Source organism: Emydura macquarii, unplaced genomic scaffold, assembly GCF_026122565.2.
Source record: "Emydura macquarii macquarii isolate MOO-44397 ecotype Brisbane River unplaced genomic scaffold, CSIRO-AGI_Emac_v2 contig_2365, whole genome shotgun sequence".
Lineage (NCBI taxonomy): Eukaryota > Metazoa > Chordata > Testudines > Chelidae > Emydura > Emydura macquarii.
The window spans coordinates 1,823,255-1,849,456 of NW_027132502.1; the positions used below are offsets into that span (position 1 = coordinate 1,823,255).

A 26,202-nucleotide genomic window follows, 5' to 3' on the forward strand; every position below is an offset into this window, starting at 1 on the left:
TATTTCACACACCCACATATTATATATTCTCATATATATGCTTTATAAACACTCTTGCATTATGTGTATTTACACACACACATACACACACACACACAAAGTATAAGTGAGCATTTAAACACAGAGATAACATTTATTTGGTTTGATTTTAACAAAGAACACAGCAGAACCCTGTTTCAGCAAAATGTTTTAAAGACATCAACCGCATTCTGATAAAATGAGGTTTGGGTAAGAGGGTTAAGTTAGCAGGTAATTCATTTACACTGGGGTACATGGTTTAGCTTCACATAGAAGGGAGTTTCTTATCATGGCGATTTGGACAAATTGGCTTCGACTTTATACTTCAGGCTCTAGAAGCGGAAGAAACCTGCAGAAGGAGACCCTTGGATTGAATCAAACATGCGCAGCCTGAAGCACTACTTGAAAGAACCAGCTAGAGCCACCGTTCATTTCCAACTCCAATGCCCCAAATTCTTACAGTCATTCCTTGGTATCGCCCACCTGAGCTGGCAGGCCAGCAATTATCAAAACCTAGTGCTAAAGGAAGGCTGAATAAGTTTTTTTCCTCCTCCTAGGCCTGCGTTAGTTCTCAGGAACACTGAAAGGAGGTTTGTTTTTTAAAGGCACATGGCAGCTGTGATTCTCACTAAAGAACAGAGTGGAGCTATTGGAAGCAGCACCCTCTCCTGGCAAAAATCCCGCCTTTTCAAAGGTTTGTCTCTACACGCACTCAAAAAAAAAACAACAACAAAAAAAAACCCTCCCTGTCCTTTTTAGCTGGACATTTCCTTAGCAGATGAGTCACAGCACTGAAGAGGCAACGCCGCTAACATCCACTGGGAGGAAGCCAGCGAAGAGCTTAGCAACCTCTGTTTTAAAGGGATGAGCCGCTCGCAAATTAATCCATTGACGCTGGCGGGAGGGAGCCTGTGTTTGTGCCTCTCTCACACTCACATACACACTTGCTGGGAGAGGGAATGCAAGCAGAAAAGCAGACTGCCCTTTGCCTTCCCCCAGCCATGCAGCTAGCCCATCTCCTGCTGACAACGCGTGCTCCACAGAGAAATCACAGAACGGCCGGTGCAAAGCCTCGTCCCACGCTGAATGTCCCTGCACCCACCGGGCAGGTATGTCAGCGCTCTGGGAGTGACGGCGACTGGCTGCAGAAGTGTCTCCATTCTAACCTCCATTTTTAGTCACTTCTGAGATCACCAAAATCCTCTCTTCCCAGCCAGCAAAGAGACTCAGTGCATGTCTACATTGCAACTAGACAGACGCGGCTGGCCCATGTCAGCTGACTTGCATTTCTGGGACTCAGGCTAAGGAGCTGTTTAATCACAGTGGGGGTGGCGACTCTCAGGCTGCTAACCCTTCTCGGATATGGGGCTCCTCAGCCCCCGGGACCAGCACTGACCCCCGAGACATCCCAGCGAGGCAGACACACCACTCTCTCAGTCAGAACTCCACCTAAGCCTCTGGTTACAGTTTAGCTCTCCCAGGGGCATGCAGAAGCTGTAACGGAGCCAGCACACACCCGCACACGCGCTGCACAGCCTAGCGCCTTCCTGCCCTTTACACTGAGTGGCAGCTCACACAGAACAACAAGCCTTGCACACACGTCCCTGGCTCCGTTTCCACACTATCCCAGGGCGTTCTTTGGGCCGGGGTCTGAGTCCTGTAGGTTGCCCTCTACTTTGTGAGGCTGCTATTTGCTGGGCAATCTCTCCCTTCTGAAGCCCTTCACCCAGCTTCTGTGATCTGGGTCCCTCCTGCCCCATGTGTCCTCTTCCTGCCTGGCTCCCTGCTCCTGTGTCTTTCTTTATTTAAACCCCACTTGGTCACCAGGTCTCTTTTGTTCCTCTTCTGGCAAGTTTCCACCGCTCCGACCTTCCCCCCTCCCTTCAGCGGGTAAGCACCACTTGATTTCCAAGGATTGAGCTGCTTTTTAGCATAACCTGAGTACCATCATCCGTATTTAAAGTTCCAGAGCGGTAGCCGTGTTAGTCTGTTTTTAGCGAGAGCTCTGTGGCACCTTAAAGACTAACACATTGATTTGGGCGTAAGCTTCCGTGGGCAGAAACCCACCGTCTGATGCATCCGACAAAATGGATTTCTGCTCACGAAAGCTTATACCCAAATCAATGTGTTACTCTTTAAGGTGCCAACGGAACTCTCACCATATTTAAAGTATTCCCCATTGTCCCTGTCTGGTGTGTTCCTATGTAAGGCATCCGTCCCTATCTGTCTAGGAGGGAGGCTAGGCCTCCCTCACTACATCTGGCTACATCTGTCAGAAAAGATGGATCCACATACATAGACACACTCATGTTTCAGCAGTTTTTCACAATCACCAGAATTGACATGTTGTACCGACATATTCCCAGTTCGTCACGCCCCCCCGTCACTACGGCATCTGAACCACCTGACAATCCTTTATGGCTTTATCCTCCCCATTCCTCTTTCGGGTAGGGAAGTAGTATCATCATTCACATTTTGCAGATGGGGAAACTGAGGCACAGAGCTAAATTCTAAGGTCACGCCAGAAATATATATAGCAGATATAGAATTGAGCTCAGGTCACCTGAGTCCCAGGCCAGTGCTTTACCCACTAGAAGCCTTTATCACAGTCATCTAGAGAAGTGTTATGGCAAATAAGAACATTCCCAATAGTATCATTTACCAAGGGGCTTAACATACAAGTATGAAATCAACAGCAAAGAAACAGAACCATAATTGTCTTTTATTCTAATCTGGATACCTCTACCAGGATTAATCTAAAATGCATTTTTTTCCCTCCATCGTTGCTTGCCCTTGTCACTCCATCTTCGTCTTTAGCCCTCTCTACGGATGTGTTTTTGTTACTTCTGCAAGCTGGAAAGCTGATTTTGCAACATAAAATCCTGCGGATTCCTGAATTAGCACCAACTGCTGAGTTTCTAGCCTCTCACAGCAATTTAAAAAAATGTGGATTAAAAGCAAGAGATGCATAGGGCCAGCTTCTGATCTCCGTGTAAATCCATAGTGAGGGTGTGGAGTTACTCTGGATTAAGGCTGGTGTATCAGAATTTGGCTCCAGGCATATGTCCCATTAGACTACAGTACCATGTAAAGGAAGTCTACTTGAATCTTAAAACAAAGCAAAGACAGTGTTGCTAGCGCCGATCTCGCTCTGGCTTTCCAGTGGGACATTGATGAGCTACCCCAGGAAGAACCAATGTGGCTGGTGTTTCTATGAACAGGCATGCTTCGGCTCCATTCCAAAAGGCCTGCCTGACTGCCTGGCCCAGAGCAAGGCATGCAGGTCTGAAGACAAGAATCAATCTGATAGGAACCGTTCCACTAACCTCAGCAACGCCATCTTCTCAGGTGTCTTGGGGAGCATCGTTAACCTACTCCCTTTGGGATACAGATGGATTTATAACAGCCTACTTAGATTGCTGGCAAAGAGGAATTCTTTAGCCTAAAAATCAGAGTTTGCCAACGGTGACCTTGTACAGCGGGAGGCAGGACATGATAGCTAGAGGCCTGGTGCTGTATCACTAGCTTTACCTTGACCATCACTCTAACATCCCCTCTTCTCAGAGAGGTCAGAGACAGAACAACATTTGCTAGGGAATTACCTAATTGCCCAACCTGGGACTGCATTTCTCCCCACTTGGCCAGTTTCCCTGATAATCCTGGCATTTAACGGCACTGAAGCTATGATCCTGCTCCAACATGTTAACCCTCTGCCGGCCTGATGCTGGACAGGGTCTGTACATCCCACTGCAAGGCCATTTCCTATCCCTGCGCTTAGAAAGGCAGCCCTATAGCATCTGAATGTCTCCTAATAATTAACGTATTTATCCTCACAAGACTCCTCGGCTACTATCCCCATTTTACAGGCGGGGAACTGAGGCACAGGACAGAACAAGAGATGTGCCTATAGTCACGTGGGAAGTCTGTGGTCGAGCTAGGAATTTAAGGCAAATCTCAAGTCCCAGTCCAGTGTTCTATGTAGCAGTCTATCCTTCCATCCCAGGAGCCATTAGGACACCCATTCGGGTGGCAAAGGAAATCCACGAGGAAAGGTGCAACAAGTTTCACTGCACACATGATCCTCCAAGAACCAGACCCAGTTCCCACTCGTCAAGAAGAAGGTGCCTAGTGACTTCAGCAAGAGTCGGGTCCAGCTCTGTGTCCTTTTAATCACCCAGCAAGTTGGTAGGACAAACATTTCCCCATTTGGGAACAAACAGCTACAGCCGACTTAGTTTTAAGGGATTTCAAACCATGGGACTCTGTTGGTCACCATGAACACAAAGCTCATAGTCCATCCCATTTCTCACCATGGCCTGTCTGAGCAGGAGACACCCAGACTTACCTGCACATTGAAAACAGCCTCTTCCATAGAGGGTGGTGGGGGAAAGGCACCAGGAGGCGCTGGGAGGTTCCCGAGATCGTCTCCAGGAAGTGGTGGTGGTGGCGGCGGGAAATCTACGACAGATAATCACAGGATTTAGGCTCAAGATGGAGCAACGTCACTTCTCGGCTTTGTTTCAGCACAGTTATTCCACATTTGAACAGTTCAGCCTCTTACGCTCACCGATGCAAACAAGCCAGCGAAGTTCAACATGCAGAGAGGACGTAAATGAGTCTGGCGGTTAGAGCAGGAGACTGGGGGATAGATTTGTTTTCTTTTTCCCCCCCTTTTCTTTTTTTTTTTAGATGCAAGGACCGGTAACAAACCTGTGACTTGTCTGTACAGCACCTAGCACGATGGGGCCCTCATTTCTAGGTGCCGCTGTAAAATACAAACCACTAAGAGAGAACAATGATGATGCTCCTTCAGATAAGCCCAGAGAGAGCTCTTTCCCAGTGTCCCTTAGATGACAGAGACATGTGAAGGGTCAGAACTGAGCAAAGCAGAATGGTGTAAAAGCAGCATGAACGTCAAGGCACTGAAGGAGATATAGTGGGGGAAATACAGATCAGTTTAACTTTAGCACTGAGTTTTGGTTTCCTGGGGGGGTGGTTTACTGCAATTCTGGCTGCTTTGGGATCTCTGTGCTGCCTGCCTTGTCTCATACAGAAATGCTCTCCTGTGCGCATTTGGGTTTGCGGATTAAAATGAAAATATTAGTATTTTAAACAAACAGCCCGAGTGTTGACCCAGGAGCTGTGTTGCTGAGTTTGGTCAATTGCATACACTGTTGTAGCAAACACAGGCTCCCTCGGTAACCACTGGTACAAACGACAAACCTGGCAGGTCCATTGTTTGCCTGCCAGGTGAGCACCTCTGGTGCTAAGCCAAGTTGCCAGGAGGCTTCTCACAAAGCGCTCGGAGGGGTTCCTTAACCAGAGAAATGGGGGTGACAGACGGCAATATCCAGAACCCCTTCCCTCCTTTTACCACAGTTTGCTCTCACTTTTGAGCATCAGCAATGCACCCACACCCATCCTACAATGATCCAGGAGAGGGAGACAGCAGACAACTCGTCTCAGTAAATGTGGTGAGCTGAATTCAGGCTACCTGATCAATGTGAGGTAGCGTGGGCGGGCAGACCTGGGAAGCTGCAGATGGTGAGAGCATGTGTCAGGTTCCAAATGAAATAAGGGTTTTAGACCTGGCTCTATTACAGACTCTAGCAGAACCTGACCAGATGTCTCAGGCAGTCTGGTGTCTTGTCTCAGAGAGGGGCCAGTGGCCAGCTGCTTCACAGAAATGTGCGAAGCCGCCCTGGTGCAAAATCATGGATCAACGCTTCTGTGACGGTAGCTTTCTTCCTATCCCTATCCTAGGTAGTTTCTTCCTATCCCCAGGTAGTTTCACCTTGAAGCATGAGGGTTTGTATACCTTATAAATTGCTATCCTAAAACAACAGAGCTGTGAGTGTTCTCATTATGCATAGAAATGTCTAATCCTTTTTTTTTTTTTTTAAACTTGGACTGTGAAAATCATGAAGCAGTGTGTTCCACAGTTTATTTATGTATTATGTAAAATAATTGATTTGCATCAGCGTTAAATGTGTTGCTTTAAAATTGCATCATGTGCCCCCTTTGTATTGATCTCAGGGATAATTTTCATGGTGCCAGGGATATTAGGGGTGGGGAAGGGAACCTCTTGCATTGACCCATTGAGCATCTGTTAGTAGTAACTGAACATATTTATTAACTAAGTAACCGAATCAAGGATCAGGGCCTCGATGTCCCAGGTGCTGTACAAATAAAGTAAAGGATGGTCCCACAGACCTTCGTGGGGGTTTGGGCAATCTTGGGCTTTGACTTTTCCTGTGTCTTCACTTTTCTATGTTACATATATGTGAGCAGATTACAGCCCTTAATCTTTTGGCCACTTGGAAAAATAACCAAGCAAGGATTCTGAGGGCCTGTTCCAAAGCCCAACAAAGTTCAAAGTTTTGCTGACATCACAGGCTTTGGATTAGCTCAGAAAACACACACCACACAAGCTCAATTTAAAGTATGATACATGCAGGACTTCCACCCGCTTGCAATCAGCTGATCCTGGTAACACACTGGTGCCATAAACCCAGCCCAGGGGAGAAATCCTGGATCTGCGGAAGTCAATGGCAAACTCCCAGTGGGTCCAGGATTCTATCCTAAGTGCTTCATTACACAAGTTGAGGGAAGGTCCCAGATTTCAATGCCTCTGGAAAGGGGTCATCTCTGGAAGTCCCAGGCATTTATCTAGATGACCTGTCATTTATCAGAGGGACGGTTAGAACTAAAGATTACTACTGTGTGCCCCTCTCTGTGGCCAAGCAAGTCATTCTCCTCCACAGGAAAAACACCCTCCATGCCCTATTTAAATACTGACGCTCAAACTTTGTCATCTCATGGAGTCACGACACGAACCAAACCTGATAGCCAAAAGCAGCACTGCCATATGCGCCCTATATCATGTCTTCATCAGAGTGAAAGGTACCCACATATGTATGCAGATCCCCAGTTTCACATGCTCAAACCACCCCCCTACCTGGACACTGGGTCCAGTGGATGTAACACAGGATGATCAGACAGGAATACACAGATTAAACCCTACCTTTATGGGCAAAACACTGCCCCTCTCTCTAACTCAGTTTCTCCATCAGCAAAAAGAGGGTAACAATACCTCCCCACCTCATAGGGACATGTACCAGCTAATTTGAAAATGGGGAGTGTTATGTAAGAGATCAGATCATCTTAGCTCACTAGAAAAAAGCATTTAATTAAAGTTGACATACAGGTGTAATTCCTTCGGGACTACAGGGAAGGGAAGTCAAGTGTAGAAGAGAAAAATGAGAGAAACACAATGGAAATCAGATGGGTCACTGAAATACACCCAAAAATAACAATGTTGAGATGTTGCAAGAATGGTTCCTCCAAAAAAAGAAAAATGTAAGTAAGTGTCTTAAACAAAGAGAAGGCGTCTCAGAGGTTTTGAAGAGCAGGTTACACAAACACTTGTGCGGGATGGTCTAAGTGTATTCGGCCCTGCTTTAGTGCAAGGGGATGGACCAGATGACCTGTCAAGGTTCCTTCCAGCCCTACAGTTCTACGATTATGCTTGGAAAAGGCACTTTTCTCCATATCTGGAGACAACTGTTCCACTGCACCGTAAATGAAGGTACTTCCACACTTCCGCGCGCTCCTCTGTATTTCGGACACCGGCGTAAAGCGAGCCTCTGTCCCAGTCTGGCTTCCGTCACGCCGGTCGCAAAATCGCTCTTCTGGGTTTGGGCCGTGCTTTGTGCCCCTCCGTTTCCACATGTAGCTCCTAGTCACTGATTCCCTACACAGTCAAACAAACCCTCTGCCTGCGGTTTAGCTTATAATGAATTCCGGCCCCAGCTTCTACCCCAAATTCAGCTGATCCTCTTTCGCATCCTCCACACTGCTGAAGGAGTACTCAGCAACACTTGGCAGCTGGCTTGATCCTGTGATATCTTAAAGGATGTGCCTTGACAGTCTCTGGAAAAAAATCCCTGGTGCTTAAAACATGCCTATGTCCTGCTCCCATGCCTGTACAGAGGGGATAAAGGGAGCAAACAGGATTTAAGCGACTTGCTCAAGGTTACACTGGAAATCTATGGCAGAGCCAGGAGAATCCAGTCCCGTACGTTCACCACAATCCCCTGCTTTGTACCAGAATCCTCATTCAGCTGGATGACTTAAGACTTTAAAAAAAAAACAAAAAAACCCCAAAAACCTCCTAGCTTCATTTCAGACCCGACAGCCATCCGCAAATCCTTATCCTTATTGCTGGGCTTGGAAGGATTAGGTTTGCAACAGTAAATGTTGGTAAGCGTTGATTTCGCTGTACACACACAAACTGACAACAAATATTTCCATCAACCGTCACTGAAATTTACAGATAGGTGAAGTAAGAAAAATGCTGCATGGGAACTTGTGAGTTTGATTTAAGAAGATTTCCTGTCTATATTTTGATATGTGATGTTGACCCCGCTCCACCCTATAATTTCATGCAACCGTGAAAAAAATAAATAGATAAAAATTGAAGAAAAATTGCTTAGAAACAAACATCAGAATCCGTCAAAATTATAACAAAACTTAAATCAAATTCTGCCAAGCCTACTAATTGCCAGGGAAGTTATCCTATAAGTTCCAGTCAAATAGTTTTTTTTCCTTTTTCTAGTATGTTTTTTTAAAAGAAAGTTTAGACATTTCATTAGTGTACTTTCCAAACAGAAATCCAAAGAATATTTCAGAGCCCTAACTCACCCGAAAGGAGAAAGGGTGTGTGATGCTGGCTGGATTGTGGGGGGACCATTTATGATATTATTTAACATCAATATGTCAAAATTACAATAATTCATATGAAATAGGCCATGTCAGGTACTGTTGATGTTATAATTTGCTAAGGATGATGATATTGTTTATGTGCATGTGTCATATTTGTGTTGGAAGTTACAGATATGTTGGATGTATCTGTATTTCAACTTGTGCTGAGTTTCTGGGCGACACCCCAGACAGGATGGTTGCAACACTAGCCTGCTTAATGGCCCATTAAGGAAACTCACAGGTACAATGCACCCAGGGAAGAAGCCAGGGATACACCTGATGAGTCACCAGAACTTACTCATGTGACCATGCCTGGACTCTGTTTTATTTCTGTAAATTTCCACAAGCAACATGGCAAAGGCCAAGGGACATACAAAGCAGGCGGCAGCTGCATCACATCCATTTTGTCTTCAGTCTTTAGTTAGCTTGCAGCTATCACCTACCTCTGGATCAACTTATCTACAACTAAAGCTGTGAAACAAAGAGCTGACACCCATCCATGTACTGGATGTACACCAGAAGGACTATACAAGCCTGCAAACTCCACAATTCTACTGGAAACCTGATATATATGAACTCTGAAATCATTTGTATGTATCTGAGTGCTTAAATCATTTAACATTTCTCTTATACTTTGTTTCTTTCCTTTTATAATAAACCTTTAGTTTTAGTTACTAAAGGATGGGCTGGCAGCGTGGTATTTTGGGTAAGATCCAAACTTCTATTGATCTGGTACTGTGGCTGACCCTGTGGGGTCAGAAAAACCTTTTTGGTAAAGAGCATAGAGTTTTAAATAACTTCTCTCTTTACTGAACCTAGTGGCTAATTGGGAGCCAGAGACTGAAATGCAGTAAAGGGGGCTGTGTATGTTTTGTTTTAGCTTCTTGATAACCAGTGTGGGGAATCAAAAGCACTGTTTGAGGCTGGTTGGAAAGTCTGACTTCAGTGTCACCCACCAGTGCTGGGAGAATCTGCTCTCCTTTTGCAGCCTGCCCTAACCTTGGCATTTTCAGATGGTCTACCCTAGGCACGGATGGGTCGCAGGGTGCATTAAAGTTCCTCGGAACATTTTGATTTTTGCCACTGGGTACGCGAAGACCTCCAAATGGGTGCCCAGCTGAGATATATAAAGGATTAGCATACCAGACACCTCTCACTCAGAGTCCATCCCTGCAAACACTTCTACTGAATCCTATTGGGGAACGATGGCTGTAAACACTGTGCTTGGCTATAGGAGTTTGCAGGATTGGGCCCATAAAAACTGCCCCAGTGTTTTTAAAGGAAATATGTTTGCCAGTCGGGAATCAAATTGCATCAAAGCAAATGGCCTCCACTGACTAACATAACTGTTACTGTGCGAGTCTAGATCTGGAAAGGAATCACAGCTTGGTAATTTCCAGACACACAGAAAGGTCCACTTGCCTGTCAGAACAGATGGTTTGAGAAATCAAAACAAACCATTTTTTCTGAAACAAACAATAACTTCTTAATGAAATAAACCAACCAGCAAAACAGGATTCATGCTCGTGTGCCCAGGTCACTGACTGACATCTGAAAGCTACAGGACTAGATGTTTTTCATTAGTCTCATTGCAAACAAAATAACCCACATTCATCATCCTCACAAGTACTTCTAATTCTGAAGTCGGTTTCGTGCTGGTTAGAAATATCCGGAGAAAGACATCTTCCATTTAGTCACAGAACGGAAAATGCTCCCTGCTGATTCCTCCTGCCTCCTCCCCAAGTGCTTCAGCTCTGAATGGATCCGATCTGAAGATGGGAATGAAGGGTAACACAGGCTGCAATGTCAAGCCCTTAGCTTCTGCCAACGACGGTCAAACAAAGGGCCAATTAGTTGCAGTTTGTGATGGTGGTTTTTATAATTGTGGCATATTGAAGATAGCTTGCAATTTCCGGCACAAGCACATTGAGAGAGAGAGAGAGAGAATTCTCCTAGTCCTGCCTGCAGGCTAAGGGACGCTGTGGGGAGGCAAGCACTTAGTGTCAGTCTGGAAACTGCCAGACTAAACCAGGTGGGGCGAGTTGTGCCTCAGAGAGCAGTCTGCTTTCTCTCTCTCTGATTGGGGGTTCTTGTGTGTTGTTGTGCTGAATTCAAAGAAATAAATCTGTGTTGCTGTGTTCAGCAAGAGTATTGTATGTTACCTAAACTTCTCTCTGGGTATTCCATGAACATAACAGTAAGGTGCTCACTAACGCACTAGCCCTTACACCGAGATCCCTAATTCATTTCAAATCAGCCAAAGAGCCTTCAGGATGTAGTGTTCTTGACCATTAGTAACCTCTCTCTCTCTCTCACACACACACACACTCCCTGTTATTCTATAACAACTGCAATGTACTACTGGCAGTGTTATTAACAACAGTCCGAAACCCTGCAGCTTACAGTGGTGATATGGCAGTGTTTATATAGGGATTGTTCTGGCTTTCACTCAGCAACCTACCGGTATGACTCTATAATCCTACTTTCAATCCATTGAGCCATCAAGTTCTGCAGTACAAACAAGACCCATAATTAATTAGTTGCTTCCCAGTTTAAAGGGGCAGGGCTAAGAGGGTCAGGTGACAGCTTAATGAACACCTGGACTTTATAAAAGGACAGAGATCAGCCTGCCGTTGGAACCACAGGGAACGGGCAGGCTCCTGTGAAAAGCAGGGTCTGAGCCAGGGTCTGCAAGAAGTGGGGTAGTCCAGGGGAACCCGCCTGGGGGCTGAGAGCGCTATTCCAGCTCACGGGAAGACTCTCATATGTAGCCTACATGGGTCTGGGAACAGGGCCCAGAGAGTGGCCTGAAGGGAAGCCCTGAGGGAGAAGAACCCTTTGTTGTTGTTGTTAGGACTCTTTAGTTTGGACTCTTGCTTCGCTCGAAGAGATTAGCTTTGTTTGTGACTTGGTCAGAGGACTAAGCCACTTTTCCAGCACAGATCAGTCAACATGAAGAGCCGAGACCCTCCCACTTCAGAAAGGAAACTGAGGCAAGGAGCACCAATAGTGCCACATTCACCCAGCAGGGGGTGCTACAGGGAGGCCAGGCCCTTATGACCAAACATTTATCTATAGTATTTTTGTTGCTGCTGCTTGTTTTGTTTTTTAATGTATGTTACTTGACCAGGACAATATTTAAGGAACCAAAATGGCATTTTTTCTTGGAGCATTGTAGAAAGAAACCTATGAACCCTCATTTGAGCCCACATTAATACCTTCAAAACAGTCACATGACTGCTTATTATTTGCATCCTCTAACCTCAACATACCAACCCAGCCTGTGATTAGTAGGTGAAACTAACATACCGACCAGAGTCATTCTCTTGCCTGCCATGCTCTTTACTAGCTGATAAACTTACCAAGTTAACTACATTTGCTAATCAGCCTCTGTATTAATACGCAGCTAAAACAACTGGCTAATTTCACTCTCAATATTTTAAAAAGGACCACTGAATCTGTCAGGTAGTTGCACTAAAAATTTACTGCACCACCTGCTAGCTGAAATATTGCTTTTCTGGATTTATATTGTATTAAAAGGTCACTGGCTGTTTAAGACTTAAACAGTTTTAATTATTCTAAAAGTCTCTTAACAGTAAGAAAAGGAAGCTCAGAACAAACAGCAGCAGGGATTCTAATTAAAAGGGCCAATTCATCTAATTTTATTTGGGGTTAATTATTCAGGATTCACTCTCCGATGTGTAAGGAATAGCAATTAGTAATTGTAGTGGTTTGAAGAACATTGGAGGTGTAATCAGTTAAAATGAGTGAGTGTTTACAACACAAGATGGTGAATTAGTTTCTCCCAGCTGGAGAACGGGAACATTAGTCCCCTACAGTTCAAGACTATGAATCGCGAGTGCTGCTTAAAATATTCTATTCAAAGAGAAAAAAACACACACCAACAATCATCTGGTATTTTTGTTTACCGCATGGAAAACCGATGTACAGAGGCAACATGTACCGTATCAGTTTAGCCCTCCTCCTCTGAAACTTCATTACCACCATGGCTGGCCCAGCTAGCAGAAATGCTGCTGCAATGAAAAACAATTATCTTACCACACCCCCCCCCCCCCCCCCCCCCCCCCACACACACACACACACAGCCCACCACACCTCTAGTTAGCATCCCTTTGAACCCCTAGGTGGGATTCTGATCTGATACCTTAGTGTAAATCTGGAGTATCTCCACTGAAATCACTCTGGATTTCCTCTGGTGTAACTGAGGTCAGAATCCAGCCTCCAGCTGCAAAAGCTTCCACAGGCACAGCTGTTGCATCACTCAGCCTCCAGTTCCCATTTCCTATATTTTACCTTCAATCTGAACGAGGCGAGAGGCATGGTCTGCCTCTCACTTAACGTGACAGGATGCTCTCTCCCTAGATTTATACTGTACGCCTAGGAAAACCTAGGATGAACACCCGAGAAAGAGGCGGTGGTGGGCCAAGAGAGGGGGATGTGGTGGAACGGCCAATGGCTTACTCCAAAGCCCACTGAAGTCAATGGAAAGATTGGTCGACTTCAGTGGATTGACTTCAGTGGGATTTGGATCAGGCCCCAAAGATCCAAAAACCGTCACCGAGGCATTTTTACTACTGAGATGAGCTGGTGACATTTCATATGAATCTGCTGCCCTTGAAGACTTTATCACAGTCTAATCGGATAGTCAGAAGAGCTCTCTTTTCCACCTGCGGTCACTGATACGGCGAGCCTGAGGCTCCCAGGTTCACGTCGGCCCTTCCCAATTCCCCTCCAGGCTCCTTGAAGAGCAGTCGTTAGCACCTGGTTAAGAGCCAAAGGTTCAGCTTCCCTAAGCATCAGGGAACTCAGCTGCCTCTCCAAGCCTTGCTGAGTCGGACGCTCCATAGGGACAAGCTCTTGCTGGAAATCCCTGGTAATTTCATGAGCCGGCATCAGTCGTTAACTCCTGTTTGTAGAGCACTTTGAAGCTGACAGCGCCAATCACTGTCACCGCCTGCAGAAGGGGCGTGCCGTGCCCAGCCTTAATTCCCTGATTGGGCGTCAGTAAGTTCCCTTGACCAGAGCTGGGCAAGGAGACGCCAAAACAAAGCTCATCTAATGTCCCCTTTCGTCAGGTTTCACTCACCGCTAACAATCCACAGGGCCCGCACCTTGGGCCCTTGTTCAAAGCTCCCAAAGCTTCAAGTCTGGAAAACAAAGGTTCTGAGACAGGCCAGGCTTCTCCAGGAGCCCCTCTGGCTCTTCAGCTCCTCCCTGGGCCCCTCTCAGGCACACTCTCCTTCCCACTATCCTTGCTCCCCCCTGATCTTGCTAATCTTGAACACCAGACTCCTTTCAGCTACACCTGGTTAATGTCCAGGGTCTGCCACACCATCCTCCTCTCCGACTTACACTTACAGTAGGTGTCATTAAAGTTTCATAGAGTTTAAGGCCAAAAGGGACCAGGAGATCATCTAGTCCGACATCACCAGCCATTAAATTTCACCCACATACCCCTGTACTGAGGTTAGTTAGTCTGCATGAGAATGAACTGTTATGTGTCTTGAGCAGAAAACAGGACAGAGCAAAGTGCCACCAAAGCCTGCATTGGTAGGGAGTTGAGTAGGTGGGATATGTCCAGATGATCCTAGTAAGAGGAGGAGATCCAAGCTTCAGTCTACGGAGGAAGGCAACTCCCGCCCCTCCACACACTCACACACACGGTCCCTGCCAATCTGACCAGGGGGAAAATTCCTTCCTGACCCCAAAATATGTCGATGAGTTTGATCCTGTCTAGGTGAGCAAGACTCATCAGTCAAGCGTCTAAGGAGAAGGATTCTCTTAACCACCTCAGGGCACCGGCCCACCTCCTCAGGTGTCCCATCTCTAGCTGCGGCCAATCTGATGCTTCAGAGGAAGGAGGGGGAAAAGAAAGCCCACAATATCCTTGGCCAATTGTGCATCGGGGCGGGAGGGGGGAGCCTTCCTGCCTCCTGCAGGTGAGTAGCCAAAGCCCTAAAGCATGAGATTGGATGGTCAGCATCTTAGGGCAGAGCTGCAAGCATTATGAGTACACAATGCCGGCATTCCTGTTCTCCTCGTGGCCCATGAAGTAAGAGGATGAACAGGGAGATGTACAGATTTGCAAATTCCAAGGCCACCGTGACCAACTAAGCCTGACCTCTCTGCACAGCGGCCATAGAATTTCTCCCAGAAGCTTATTTAAAGCAGATCATTGCAATGCAGTACACGAAGTTCCAGAGGGGTAGCCGTGTTAGTCTGTACACAGCAAAAACAACGAGAATCCTGTAGCACAAGAAGGTGTCTGTAGTCAGCTGAGCATGGGGTACAGAGTATATTTCTGATTCAAAACTGCTTTTCTATCTGACCTTGGACAAGACCCTTAGCCTATCTGTGCGTCATTTACACTCTCTGTACAACAGAGATGACAATGCTTATTCACCTCGGTCAAGTGTTTGGTGATCCACAGGTGAATAGCCTACGTAATTCTCCTCTCATACCAGTCTGACACTGGTATAACTCAACTGACTTTGGTGAAGTTACACCTCATTTATACCGTCGTAAGAAAGCAGAATCAGAGGCTCTAAAAGAAAAGTGCTGCCACTACTATGATGATAGGTCAGCTTTATCGAATTAGCTTTCTGACCTGCAGTTTAATACAGCTGAAGGAGAGAGAATACAAGAAATATGCTTTCACCTTTTAAAATGTTAATGCAATCTATGTTAAAACACATGGAGGAAGAATGGATAGTCTTGAAGTCAACTCAACAGCTCTAAGCTCAATCCCTGGTTCTCTCACAGACTTCCTTTCTGACCTTGGACAAGCCATTTAACCTCTTTTTGCTTTAGTTCGCCACCTGTAAAACAGGGATAATAATCCTTCCTTCCTCCCATTTGGCTATCCCGTCTATTTACATTTCTACACTCTTTGAGCCAAGGATTGTCTCTAACTCTGGGTCTGTAAAGCGCCCAGCACAACGAGGTCCTGATCTCAATTGGAGCTTCTGCATGCTACTGTAAAATGAACAAGGGGGATACAAATAATTGTCAAATGTTAAAAACCAACACAAACAGTGGTCAAGTGGAGAATTTAAGTCATTCGGGGGGGGGGGAGAGGGGGGCAGGGAAGGAGGAGGAAGCATCTGGTCATAAAAGCAAATTATTTACTTTGAAAAGAAAATGTACACTGCATTCATATGCATAATCTTCTCTTTTGAAGAGTGTGAAAGGGCCAGGAAACAACTCAACCAGGGAGCAATGTTTTGTTTAGCCAAAACGAAAATAGATTATCTATTTGTTTATTGGCTTGTGGTGTTAAATTCATTGTTCACTGCTAAGTGTTCTTGACAAGAGCTGACACAAGCATTCATTTATCAGAGAAGGCTATTGTGATGGAGTTAGGAAAATGAGTTATGCCACTGGATTAAACCCTGGGCTACCACTGAGAATATAAAATCCATTTCTCACCTGGCATAGAAAAAAAAGCCAAGGCACAATCTGTTTCTCGGCCTTAAAATGGAGTGAGTCAACTTTCTGTCCTCCAAGTGGGGGGCTTGTGTTAACGAAATTTTGCCCCGTTTAACACAAAAATCCCAGCTCAAGCAGCCGCTTTCTGCTCAGTGATAAAGCACAAAACATTCTACTGATCATGCAAAGATCACTCCAGGCTTTAAGAACCATTTTTATCACCAAGAGGATTCCTGACGTTTCAGATGCTGCAGCTGACCATTTTTAAGACCGCTTGAACCTATCAGTGCCCTGGTTTGTATATTTTTTTCCTCCATTACTGAGTTCAACCCCAATCTGCCTTGTTATGGTAAATCAAATGTGTATGATGGGCTTAGATCAATCTTCACCAATGGGCAGCCTACGCGTCACAAAACAACTGGAACACTTGGGATTCATTCTGCTTACCAAGTATTCAAGAAAGATAGATGACTAAATATATCACCATTGCTTAAATGTTCTGTGGGTGAAGGGTCAACCTTTTTACAAAATACTTTCCTTGCATAATCTTCCACTGGTAGTTTGATACATTAGAACAAAAACCACAAATGGGAAATACAACAACAGGCAAACGCGCCTTACAGCTCAACTGATCAAAGAGCTGGGAAGCCGAGTTTCAAATTGGCTTATTTAGTTCCTTTCCCCTATTTCCCCCCAACAAGCAATCCATGTAAGACCTATAAACAGCCACATTTTTAAAGCAGAACATGTGTCTTTATCACATGCACACAGTTTACTGTTTTCAGCTGCACAAAACAGTGACAGCTTTCTTCCTTCTACTGCAATTAGCATCTAATTCTTCATTTTGCCGATAAATGCTACTGGGGAACGGAAAAATTAACTTAGATTTTCTTGTGAATATAAAAGAACTTGCTTTTGATTATTTGTCTGCGTGATAGTCTAATAATAAATCAAATTACCTATTTAATCCCAGAGGACGTTTTCAGATGAAAAACCCAAATGTTGGATAAATAGAAATCCTTTTGTATTTTCACCGTTTAAAGTAGATAATTTGCTCTCCATTTATGGCTTGTGTGTTGCTGTTTTATGAGTAGGCAAATGCATTACAAGCAGATTATGCTTACTAGAAACACCATGTACGTTCTAATTAAATGCAGATTGAAAAAAGATATTTGGTATTAGGTCAAATATAAAACGTAGGCGTCTTCAGACTGGGTCAAATCCACCCTAGTGCAGAGATGCTACATAAGCTCTACATAGCACTGAAGTGGGACAAAAGTGTACAAAGGTCTTCTCTGCACAGAGACGAATTTCATTCACAACCCCCAAAGGAGCATCTGTATTTGCTACACAACTCATTTGCAATGGGACGCATCAAAAAGAAGGGGTGTTCACTTCCTCCTCTGACCATCTGAGCTTGGAGAACTACAGAAGGAAAAACAAGACGCTGTCCAGAAGGCTGGGAAAATCTTTGAATATTAACTGGATGCCAGGAAGGCAATGGTTTGTGATAACACTTCGCATTTCTGTAGCACCTTCCATCAGAGGATCTTAGAGTACGTAAAGGAGGTACCTGCTTATTCTTATCCCCGTTTTACATATAGGAAACTGTGCACAGAGAGTTTAAGTGAATTCGAGCCTGATTCTCATTTACACTAAGACACCTTTACACCACTCTGGCAGCGTAAGGAGCCTTAGAGTGAGTGGGTGTTACACAGAGCAGTGTAAAGAGGACTTAGCGTAAACGAGAATCTGACCCATGACGTTCATGAAATGAGTGGATGTTACACAGAGCAGTGTAAAGAGGATTTAGTGTAAATGAGAATCTGACCCATGACGTTCATGAAATACAGAGAAAAACTCACTGCAGGAAGAGGCCCACAATAAAGCCTATTTTGAGGGTGCCAATTGGAATTAAATGGTACATTTGTGGTACCTGTGCTAGCCCTCTGCCCAGTGGTGGATTTCGCTCTCTATTCTCTATACCAAGCACAGGGGATACCATGGCAATGTTAATTATTTGGGTCCAGATTATGAAGCTCTGACCACCTCTGCGAGCAGTCACTCAGACAAGGAGTTCTACTGAAGCCAACGACACTACACAGGCAGTAAGATGCTATCCGTCACGAGTAAAGGAATTAGAATCTAGGATTTGCCGAGGCAGCACTGGAACGACTTTAACGGCGACCATTATACTAAATACGCCACACGGGGAGATGGTCGAAAAACGCCAACATTTTTGTTGCAGAAAATATATCATTTTTCCCCCCAAAAAAACTGAAAAGGGATTCTCTCCCTCCCCCCCCCCCCAGTTTTCAGTGAAAATGCCTGGTTTAATCAAAAACAACTTTTAAAACAAAAGACCTTTTTTGGATTCTGTTTTTCTAATGAAAAAATTCAAACAAAATGAACATTTTCAGCAAAAAGAATTGGTTTTTAATCGAAAAAATATTTTAATCACCTCTGGTCACATTCTCCTAGAGCAGAGGTCCCTAAACTGCAGGGCAGGGTGCGGGGGGGCGGGGGGTGTGGATGGGGTAAGGGAGGGATAAAATGTTTGAGGACCACTGTCCCAGAATTTCTGAAGACTAAAGACAGTGGCTGGGCTTCTGAAATCTTCCTTCTACGGTTTGTTGTTCCCTTTGACTGTTTGCATGTGTCTAATAAAGAAGGTCTGAAGGGAACAACAAACCAAAGAACGAGGCTTCCAAAGTGCTCAACATGTTAAACTGAAAACAGGATTATTTTGGGTGCAAGTGAGTGTTTCTTCTTATCTTTCTGTCTCGGGTACTGATCTAGCCCCCCCTCATTTCCAGTCTTTCAGATTCACTAACCTTCATTTCCAAATCCCACTCCACAGTTGTCAACCATTCCCAGAGAGCAGCTAAAATGTACTCTCCTATATTGTTCTGAGTGGGAGAAGAGGACTACATTCTCTGTCAACCCATTTTGGGTCCCCCATTCCAAGAGCACATGCGCTTTTAGGACAGGGTGAGTCTGCTGACACATGGCACCCTGAATGGTTACTCAAACCATGCAGCATTCTCCAAGCTACTTGAGAATATGTTGCTTAATAGTGGTGAGTGCTGAGCAAAGAAACATACCTGGCAGTGGGGGGGAAGAGGTCAATCTCCCCTCCTTCCAAATTTTCCTTTTGCTTAGGGAGGGGACCCCACTTTCCTCTCATCAGCCAGGGGAGGAGAAAAAAAAGAATTCTTCTCCCAGCAGCCAGAAAGGGCAGGGAAGAGCAGAGAGAGGATGTTTCATCTTGATATTGCTTTGATAATTTGAATGATGTCATGCCACATAGAGACTGTCTCGTGTATTTTGGACGTGAGCTAAAAACTGGAGCGGTCTCTCCAAATCTTCCCAGATTTTAGGGGTTTGGAGAGAATGGGGCTCATCCCCACACAACTCTGCATCTTGGTTTCACAAACCCAAACTCAACTGTGGAGGGCTTTGCAAAACCAAACCCCCATGTTTCACCCATCTCCAACATCGGCACATTGTCCCAATGTGCATAGCACGTTGCTACATCCGGTGATCACAAGGCGCCCCCTTTGGGGCTACAAGAGAGTCCTCAGAAGGCAAAGTTGCTTCCTAGCTGGTTTAAACAATCACTTTTACCATTTCCCTTCAACACAGATATGATACCTCCAAGATGAGTACCATCATTGGTACCTAGGTCAAAGAAGAAACGTGCATTACTGTAACCTTGCCTGCACAGAGGTAGTGAAAAATCAAGAATATACTTGAGACGTGGATCTTGAATTTGCCAATATTTGTTCTTGGACCAAGTGCAAAAGAAGCACTTTTAGACTGACAGGCCAATTTAGGCTTGATACAGCTTTAACACCCAGGCTATGTCTACACTGACGGCGGCAAAGTTGCCACCGTCAGATCGACTTATCTGGATTGCCTGAGCGGTCAGTGAAGACCCGCTCAGTCAATCCAGAAATTGACGTTATTAATCCACTCTCACAAGAGGTGTAGCGCTGCGTTGATGGGAACGCGGTTCCCATCGGCGCAGTGCAGTGAAGACGGCGCGCAGAAGAGAAGCACAGCTGTCGACAGGAGTTACACAAGTTCTTTGCATACTTTGCGTAACTCCCGTCGACTGCTGCCGAATCGCGGAAGTAAGCGTAGACCAAGCCCCAGTATCTTGTGATTTACCAGGCCTAGAAATGGACACTCAGTACAGTTTGAAAAACAAGATTCTCAACTTTCAAGTGATATAAAGATTTAGTCTCTACCCTTGGCAGGTCACAAGATATCAAATCACGTCCCTGTGACTAAAATCTTGCTTGACAAGATTAACATCTTGAATTCCAACAGATTGAAAGGGCTATTTTGAGATCTGCTCCGGCTAGAAACCAACACTTAATACAATCCCCAAACTTGGAATCCCAGTTCTCACGGTATAATTAATGCATTAATCTCTACTTCAGTGAATCTTGAGTCAACAGCTGCTAAAACCATTTGGGAAAGATGGATGCAAAGGGGTGCAGTGAATGGACCAGAGAGCCCTTCGAAGCCGTGGTCTAGACTCATGAACAGAAAGAAAAAGAAAAAAAGATTTGTGATCCTTCGTGCTGTCCATTTAACATTTTACAAGAGAAAAACCAGACAATTGTTTAAGTCTGGGAGGATGCACACCATTTTCAAGCTATTCTTGACTGAAATGTTTAATGCCATTTAGAAATGGCTTAAATTCCCTGCTGAATTTTTCATACCCATACACCATTTAGCCTTTATAAAAAGTTCCCCTTCAATTATCTACTCTGCAGCTCAGGAAGGATTCCTGTTGATGCAAAGTCACTTGTACTGGTACATTTTTATTTGATTTTTATTTTTTTACTTGCAAGCGGTTGCGTAGAACATCTCTACTTGGATATGCCTGCTGCAGCTTCTACCCACTTCTGTTTTCATGCCTGTCTCAGAGAAGTCAACTAAAATATTTTGCACTTCCCCACCGCCCCGCCTTTAAGATCAGGCAAACTTTGGGCTGGATCCTACTTCCCATTCGGGCAACGTAAAGGGGCCACAAAGCTGGAGGAGCAAGCCCCTGTGGAACGTCCCCAGCACGTGGATTATTCCCTGCCTTCCCTCCCAGTTCACAGCACAGGGGATGCTGGCAGGCAAACGGGTGACTAGCGTGTTGCTGTGTGCCAGCTATTCTCAACTACAGAACAGGCCCTTAGGAGCCACTGCACCCTAACGCAACTTACGACTGCCCCGAGGCTCCTCTAGTTTATGTCAGGGATCAACCCCAGAATGTAGGGATGCTTAAAGCCACCTTTACCCCCCCGCCACTCCAAACACCCCCCCCCCTACTGTTCTTACAGCATGACTAGCTCAGGGTGAATGAAGAATTTGGCCCATGGATGGCCTAAATTCACCCCAGGTGTAATCAATTCCACTAACTGTATTAAACTAGGACTGAATCTGGCTGTGTGCTGGCTATTCTCATCTTAGGCCTGGTGAAGCATTTCCCCCTCTGTGTATGATTTTGGTGACACGGCGCCTCCAATATCGCCTTCTGTTTGGAGCACCTGGGTTCCAGAAATGCACTGCCCAGCTATAAGGAGAACAACAAGACTGACGAGACAGCCGGAGGGGCTAATTTATGGGAGAAAGTTAAAAGAGCTACACACACACAGCACAGACAAGCAACCATTAGGGAGGGCCTGGAGACTGCTAATCTCTATCTGGGGCGGCAAGCTCCAAGGATGGAATTATTTAGGGTGCTAAAAGGAGCCAAAACCCAGGAATAATCAGTTTAAATTAAGAAAGGAGAAATGCAGATAAAATTCTCAACCGCAAGTTGCATTAGATTATGGAGATGCCTCCCCCAGGAGGTTAACTTGGGGATAGTTAACACTGGTCCAGAAGAAAGGGCTAGTGAAAAAGAATCCTGAATTGCCAGTGAGATGGACGGACGGACCATCCTGATCTCTAATCTCTATGATTCGGTGAATACCAAAACAAGCCAGTGGAAACTATTTTTAACGACTATATCTCTCCCTGTAAGTTGTTCCACTCGTGTTCTGGGCTAATAAAATCCAATGTAAGACTCCACCACCTGTATCCAAGCAGAAGTGCCTCTCGCAGGCTACCCCGAGGTTCCCTGTTCTTCGCTCCTACTCCTGGGGGCTGCAGAGATGTTCTTTGCTCCTTTGGCTGAGCACTGCTTCCCAGGCCTTCTTCCCAGCATGTTTTCACCCCGCTGCCTCCCCTCCCTGCGGCGCGTGGCGGCTTCTCACGGGGACCTCCCTGCTCCTTACACCTCCCATGGGAACCTACTCTGCTCCCTGCAGGTTCTCTCCAGCTTGCTTCCCCCAGGCACTTCGCAGAGAGAGGGAATTCCCCTGGCTCCTTTCTTCTGGGTCTCCCCCTTCACCTACTTCTCTTCCCTCTCTACATAAGCCTCCCTGGGCCCACTAACTGTAATTGAGTCCAGATCAGGATCAGCTGGGGGTTAATTGCCAGCTGAGCCCAACTCCCCTTAAAGGATCAACCAAGCCAGTGACATTCCCATTTTGAGGGGGTGCCTCCTAAGAAACCTTCCTGAAGCTATTGTGGGTGGGAGGACCCAAACTACCCCTTGAACAAAGTACTTGGCTTTCAGCTCTCAACTCCACTGCTAACCAGGTCAAACTCTCTTTTACGCGGTCAGATTTCCTTGCCGTAAGATGCGCCAAGTAAAAGCAGCTTTACAAAGAGGAAATCTCCTGTGTGTGTGACAGTTATTCCCTTCTGCGTGTTTCCATATCATTTTCTTTCCCCTTCCTGTATTATTTTAACCATTTGGGTCATTAAATTGCAGGAGAAACGGCACTGCACTCAGCGGAATAACTTTGTGCCACAAGCCCAGAACAACGGCCGTGCTCTAAAGGTCTGCTGATGCCCGGACCAATGTCTCTAACTACCGTTATTCAGGGAGACACTGTCTTGCTAATAGGCTCTCTCTCTAGTGTTCCCGCAAGAACAGTATTGGATGAAGGGACATTTCATTGGTAAAAAAAGAGGGTGGTAAGTCTTGATGGCAGAAGCTACATCCTCCCAGCCATACCTGTTTTTGTAGAACTGAGTCAGAGGAAAAGAAAAGGCTGAATAATGACAATAAATGTCTTACGGGCCACTGGGGGATACAAAATCTCACCTTTTGGAGATTTCTAAAGCATGACACCAAGGAATGCTGTACCTATATGCAGCATGGCCTTTTAATTTATGCATGAGCTTAAGTCCCCTGAAAGTCAATGGGACTTAACATACTTAAAGTTAAGCACATACGTCAGTGCTTTGCTGAAACGGGGCCCCAGTGCTGCGTATAATACATACCAGGGGTTCCCTGATTTTGTCAACCTGCAAAGCATTAATTTATTACGACCATCCACTGCCTTCTGATAGATTCCAGGGGCTTGATTCTGCCTTCCCTCACATCAGTGTGAAACCGGTGTTCCAGCATTAAAAATAACAATACTTCCATAGGTAATTTTAAATCATATCATATATATTTACAGGACTGGCTCTGCATTATCGCTAAAAAGTTCCAGAGGGGCAGCCGTGTTAGTCTGTATACAGCAAAAACAACGAGAGTTCTGTAGCACTTTAAAGACTAACAGATTTAATTTCTGCAGGCATAAAGCTTTCGTGGGCTGTAACCCACATCTGACGAAGTGCTACAGGACTCTTGTTATTATCGCTAAACACGCCTACCAGATGATTATTAATAACGGTCTTGATCATGCCCTCTCGATGGACGCACCCCCAGCAGTCACTGACTTCAGGTGCAGGCAGCACTTTGGAAATTCTCCACAAAGGTGCTAGACATCTGAAGCTAGACACCCTAAAATTGGGGCACCCAAAATTAGAGGCCACTTTTAATTATTTGGGCCTAAGTGAATCAGCCCTTACAGATGGTGAATGGAGTTGCTAAAATAAAAATAGTTCTTTCAAACTGCTTCTCCCTTAAATGCAACGATCAGGAGACTTAATTTTACAGGATGCATAATTTTAACGTGAAAAAACCACGAGCTGTATCTTAGCTTTTAAGGGAAGACCAGATGGAAAGTCTATCATTAGAAATGCCAAAGGGAGAATACACTCAAAGCTCGTTCCATGACGGAAAGGTCATTTCTAGTCATCCTTGTTTTAAATGTTCTCAAAACCACTCGAGCTTTCGTAATATGATGGTTTTCATCAGCTTAATTTCCTCCAAAAGAAAAAAAAAACCAAAATCTACAAACGATGCTGCCTCCCTTCTTTAAAGTTTCTCTCTTTTTTTTAATCCCAGAGCAGAGGAACTGTTAAAAATGTTCTGAATTACAATTTGTATGCCATGATCTGTTGTATCCACCCAGGGAGTTTCCTTACAGTCCCATGGAGAGATAAATGGCACATGCTATGTAACAGACAATGTGTCAATGCAGGTAGAGAAGCAGGGCTAGACGTATCGGATATAGATGCCAATGAAGAACAATTATTGTAGCTGTGCTGGCCCCAGGATATTAGAGAAACAAAGTGGGAGAGGTAGTAACTTTTATTGGCCCAACTTCTGTGGATGAGAGACATGCTTTCAAAATACACAGAGCTCTTCTGCAGCTCTGGGAAAGGTACTCAGCGTATCACCATTGAATCCAGGATTGAACAGGCAATTTAGCGTAAGTAGGTAGCCCAGAACTATCTGTCTGACCTTCCGTTTAGCTGTGACACTGAGTACCTTTCCCAGACCTGAGGAAAAACTCTGTATCAACTCAAAAGCTTGGCTCTCTCGCCAACAGCAGTTGGGCCAATAAAAGAGATTCCCTCCCCCACCACGTCTCCTTCTAATGAAGAACAATGTCAAGCTGATGAGAAACAGCGTAAGGTTTTTTGTCTTGATGAGCACTGGAAGCTGGGTTTTTAGAAAGTCTGACCTAACATATTCTAATTAACATTCTAACCCTCTAGTGTACACAACGCAGTGTATATCTGCCAGCTAGCGGAGTTAAAACCCGGATCCTCTCCACCTACACGTTCGTATTAGCTAACACAGTGGTTCCCAACTTGTGGCCCGCGGGGGCTTTCAAAGTGGCCCGCCAGTCGCCTCCCGTTGGCTGTAGAAGGGAGCCACTGCCTAAGAATCCAGTGGGGCTACACAACCGGTGCAGGCTGTAGCAGGGAGCATGGCATGGCAAAGCGCTCTGCCTGGGTCCCTAGGCACTGGGGTCCCTGCTGGAGCCAGAAGGAGGGGAGCACTGATCTCCTGTCCACCTGGCTGCAGAAGGGAGCCGCTGCCTAGGGTCCCAGGAGGAGCGCACAGGGCTACAGGACGGGTGTGGTTTCCCTGCTGCAGCCAGGGGGACGGGAGATCAGCGAGGAGGGAGGCAGCCCCCTTGCTGAACTCCTTCCGTCTGGCTGCAGGGAGGCGGGGCATGCTGCTGGCAGAGACTGGTGGCCCTTCAGGGTTGTAACAATGATATCTGTGACCCCTGAGCCAAAAAAGAGAACCACTGAGCTAACCCATTCTAACACCACTCCTTCCATCTTATCTAGACAAGACCTCAGAGTGCGTCTTCACCAGGAAAAGAAAAAGGTATGTCCTCACTTGAGGTAGCTAGAGAACCTACCTTGGTGAATACAAGGCAATTGGTCGTTTTCACTAGAATCAGCAGGTCCAGTTAAAGACAATGGGGCAGCGTAGGGTTTACCATGAACTGTTAACTAACGTGGTAACTAGCATTGTACTTCACGTGTGTAGCTCGAGTTCAGAACACAATTTTTGTTCTTCCTTGTGAAGGCAAGGATGTGGCTTATGCATGGGATGTGAAATCATCAGATCTCTGGGAACCAACGGTTCCAAATTCTGACAGGGACACAAAAACTATTTTAAGAAAAACTACACTTTAAAAAAAAGCATTCTGAAATACAACGATATAAAAATGGCACCTTCATACACAACAGATCTGTCCCCGTCTCCTCCCCCCTTTC

General features: G+C 45.4%; 1 protein-coding gene across 10 annotated transcripts in view; it reads right to left on the reverse strand.

The window, feature by feature from the left end:
• The window catches only part of LPP (LIM domain containing preferred translocation partner in lipoma), a 400,945-nt gene that overhangs the window by 193,823 nt on the left and 180,920 nt on the right, over positions 1 to 26,202 (reverse strand). For all 10 annotated transcript variants that reach the window (XM_067561073.1, XM_067561068.1, XM_067561064.1 and 7 more), the window contains one exon: positions 4,364 to 4,476. In XM_067561073.1, the coding sequence (XP_067417174.1) occupies positions 4,364 to 4,476 (113 nt within the window). The remainder of the gene's footprint in view (positions 1 to 4,363; positions 4,477 to 26,202) is intronic.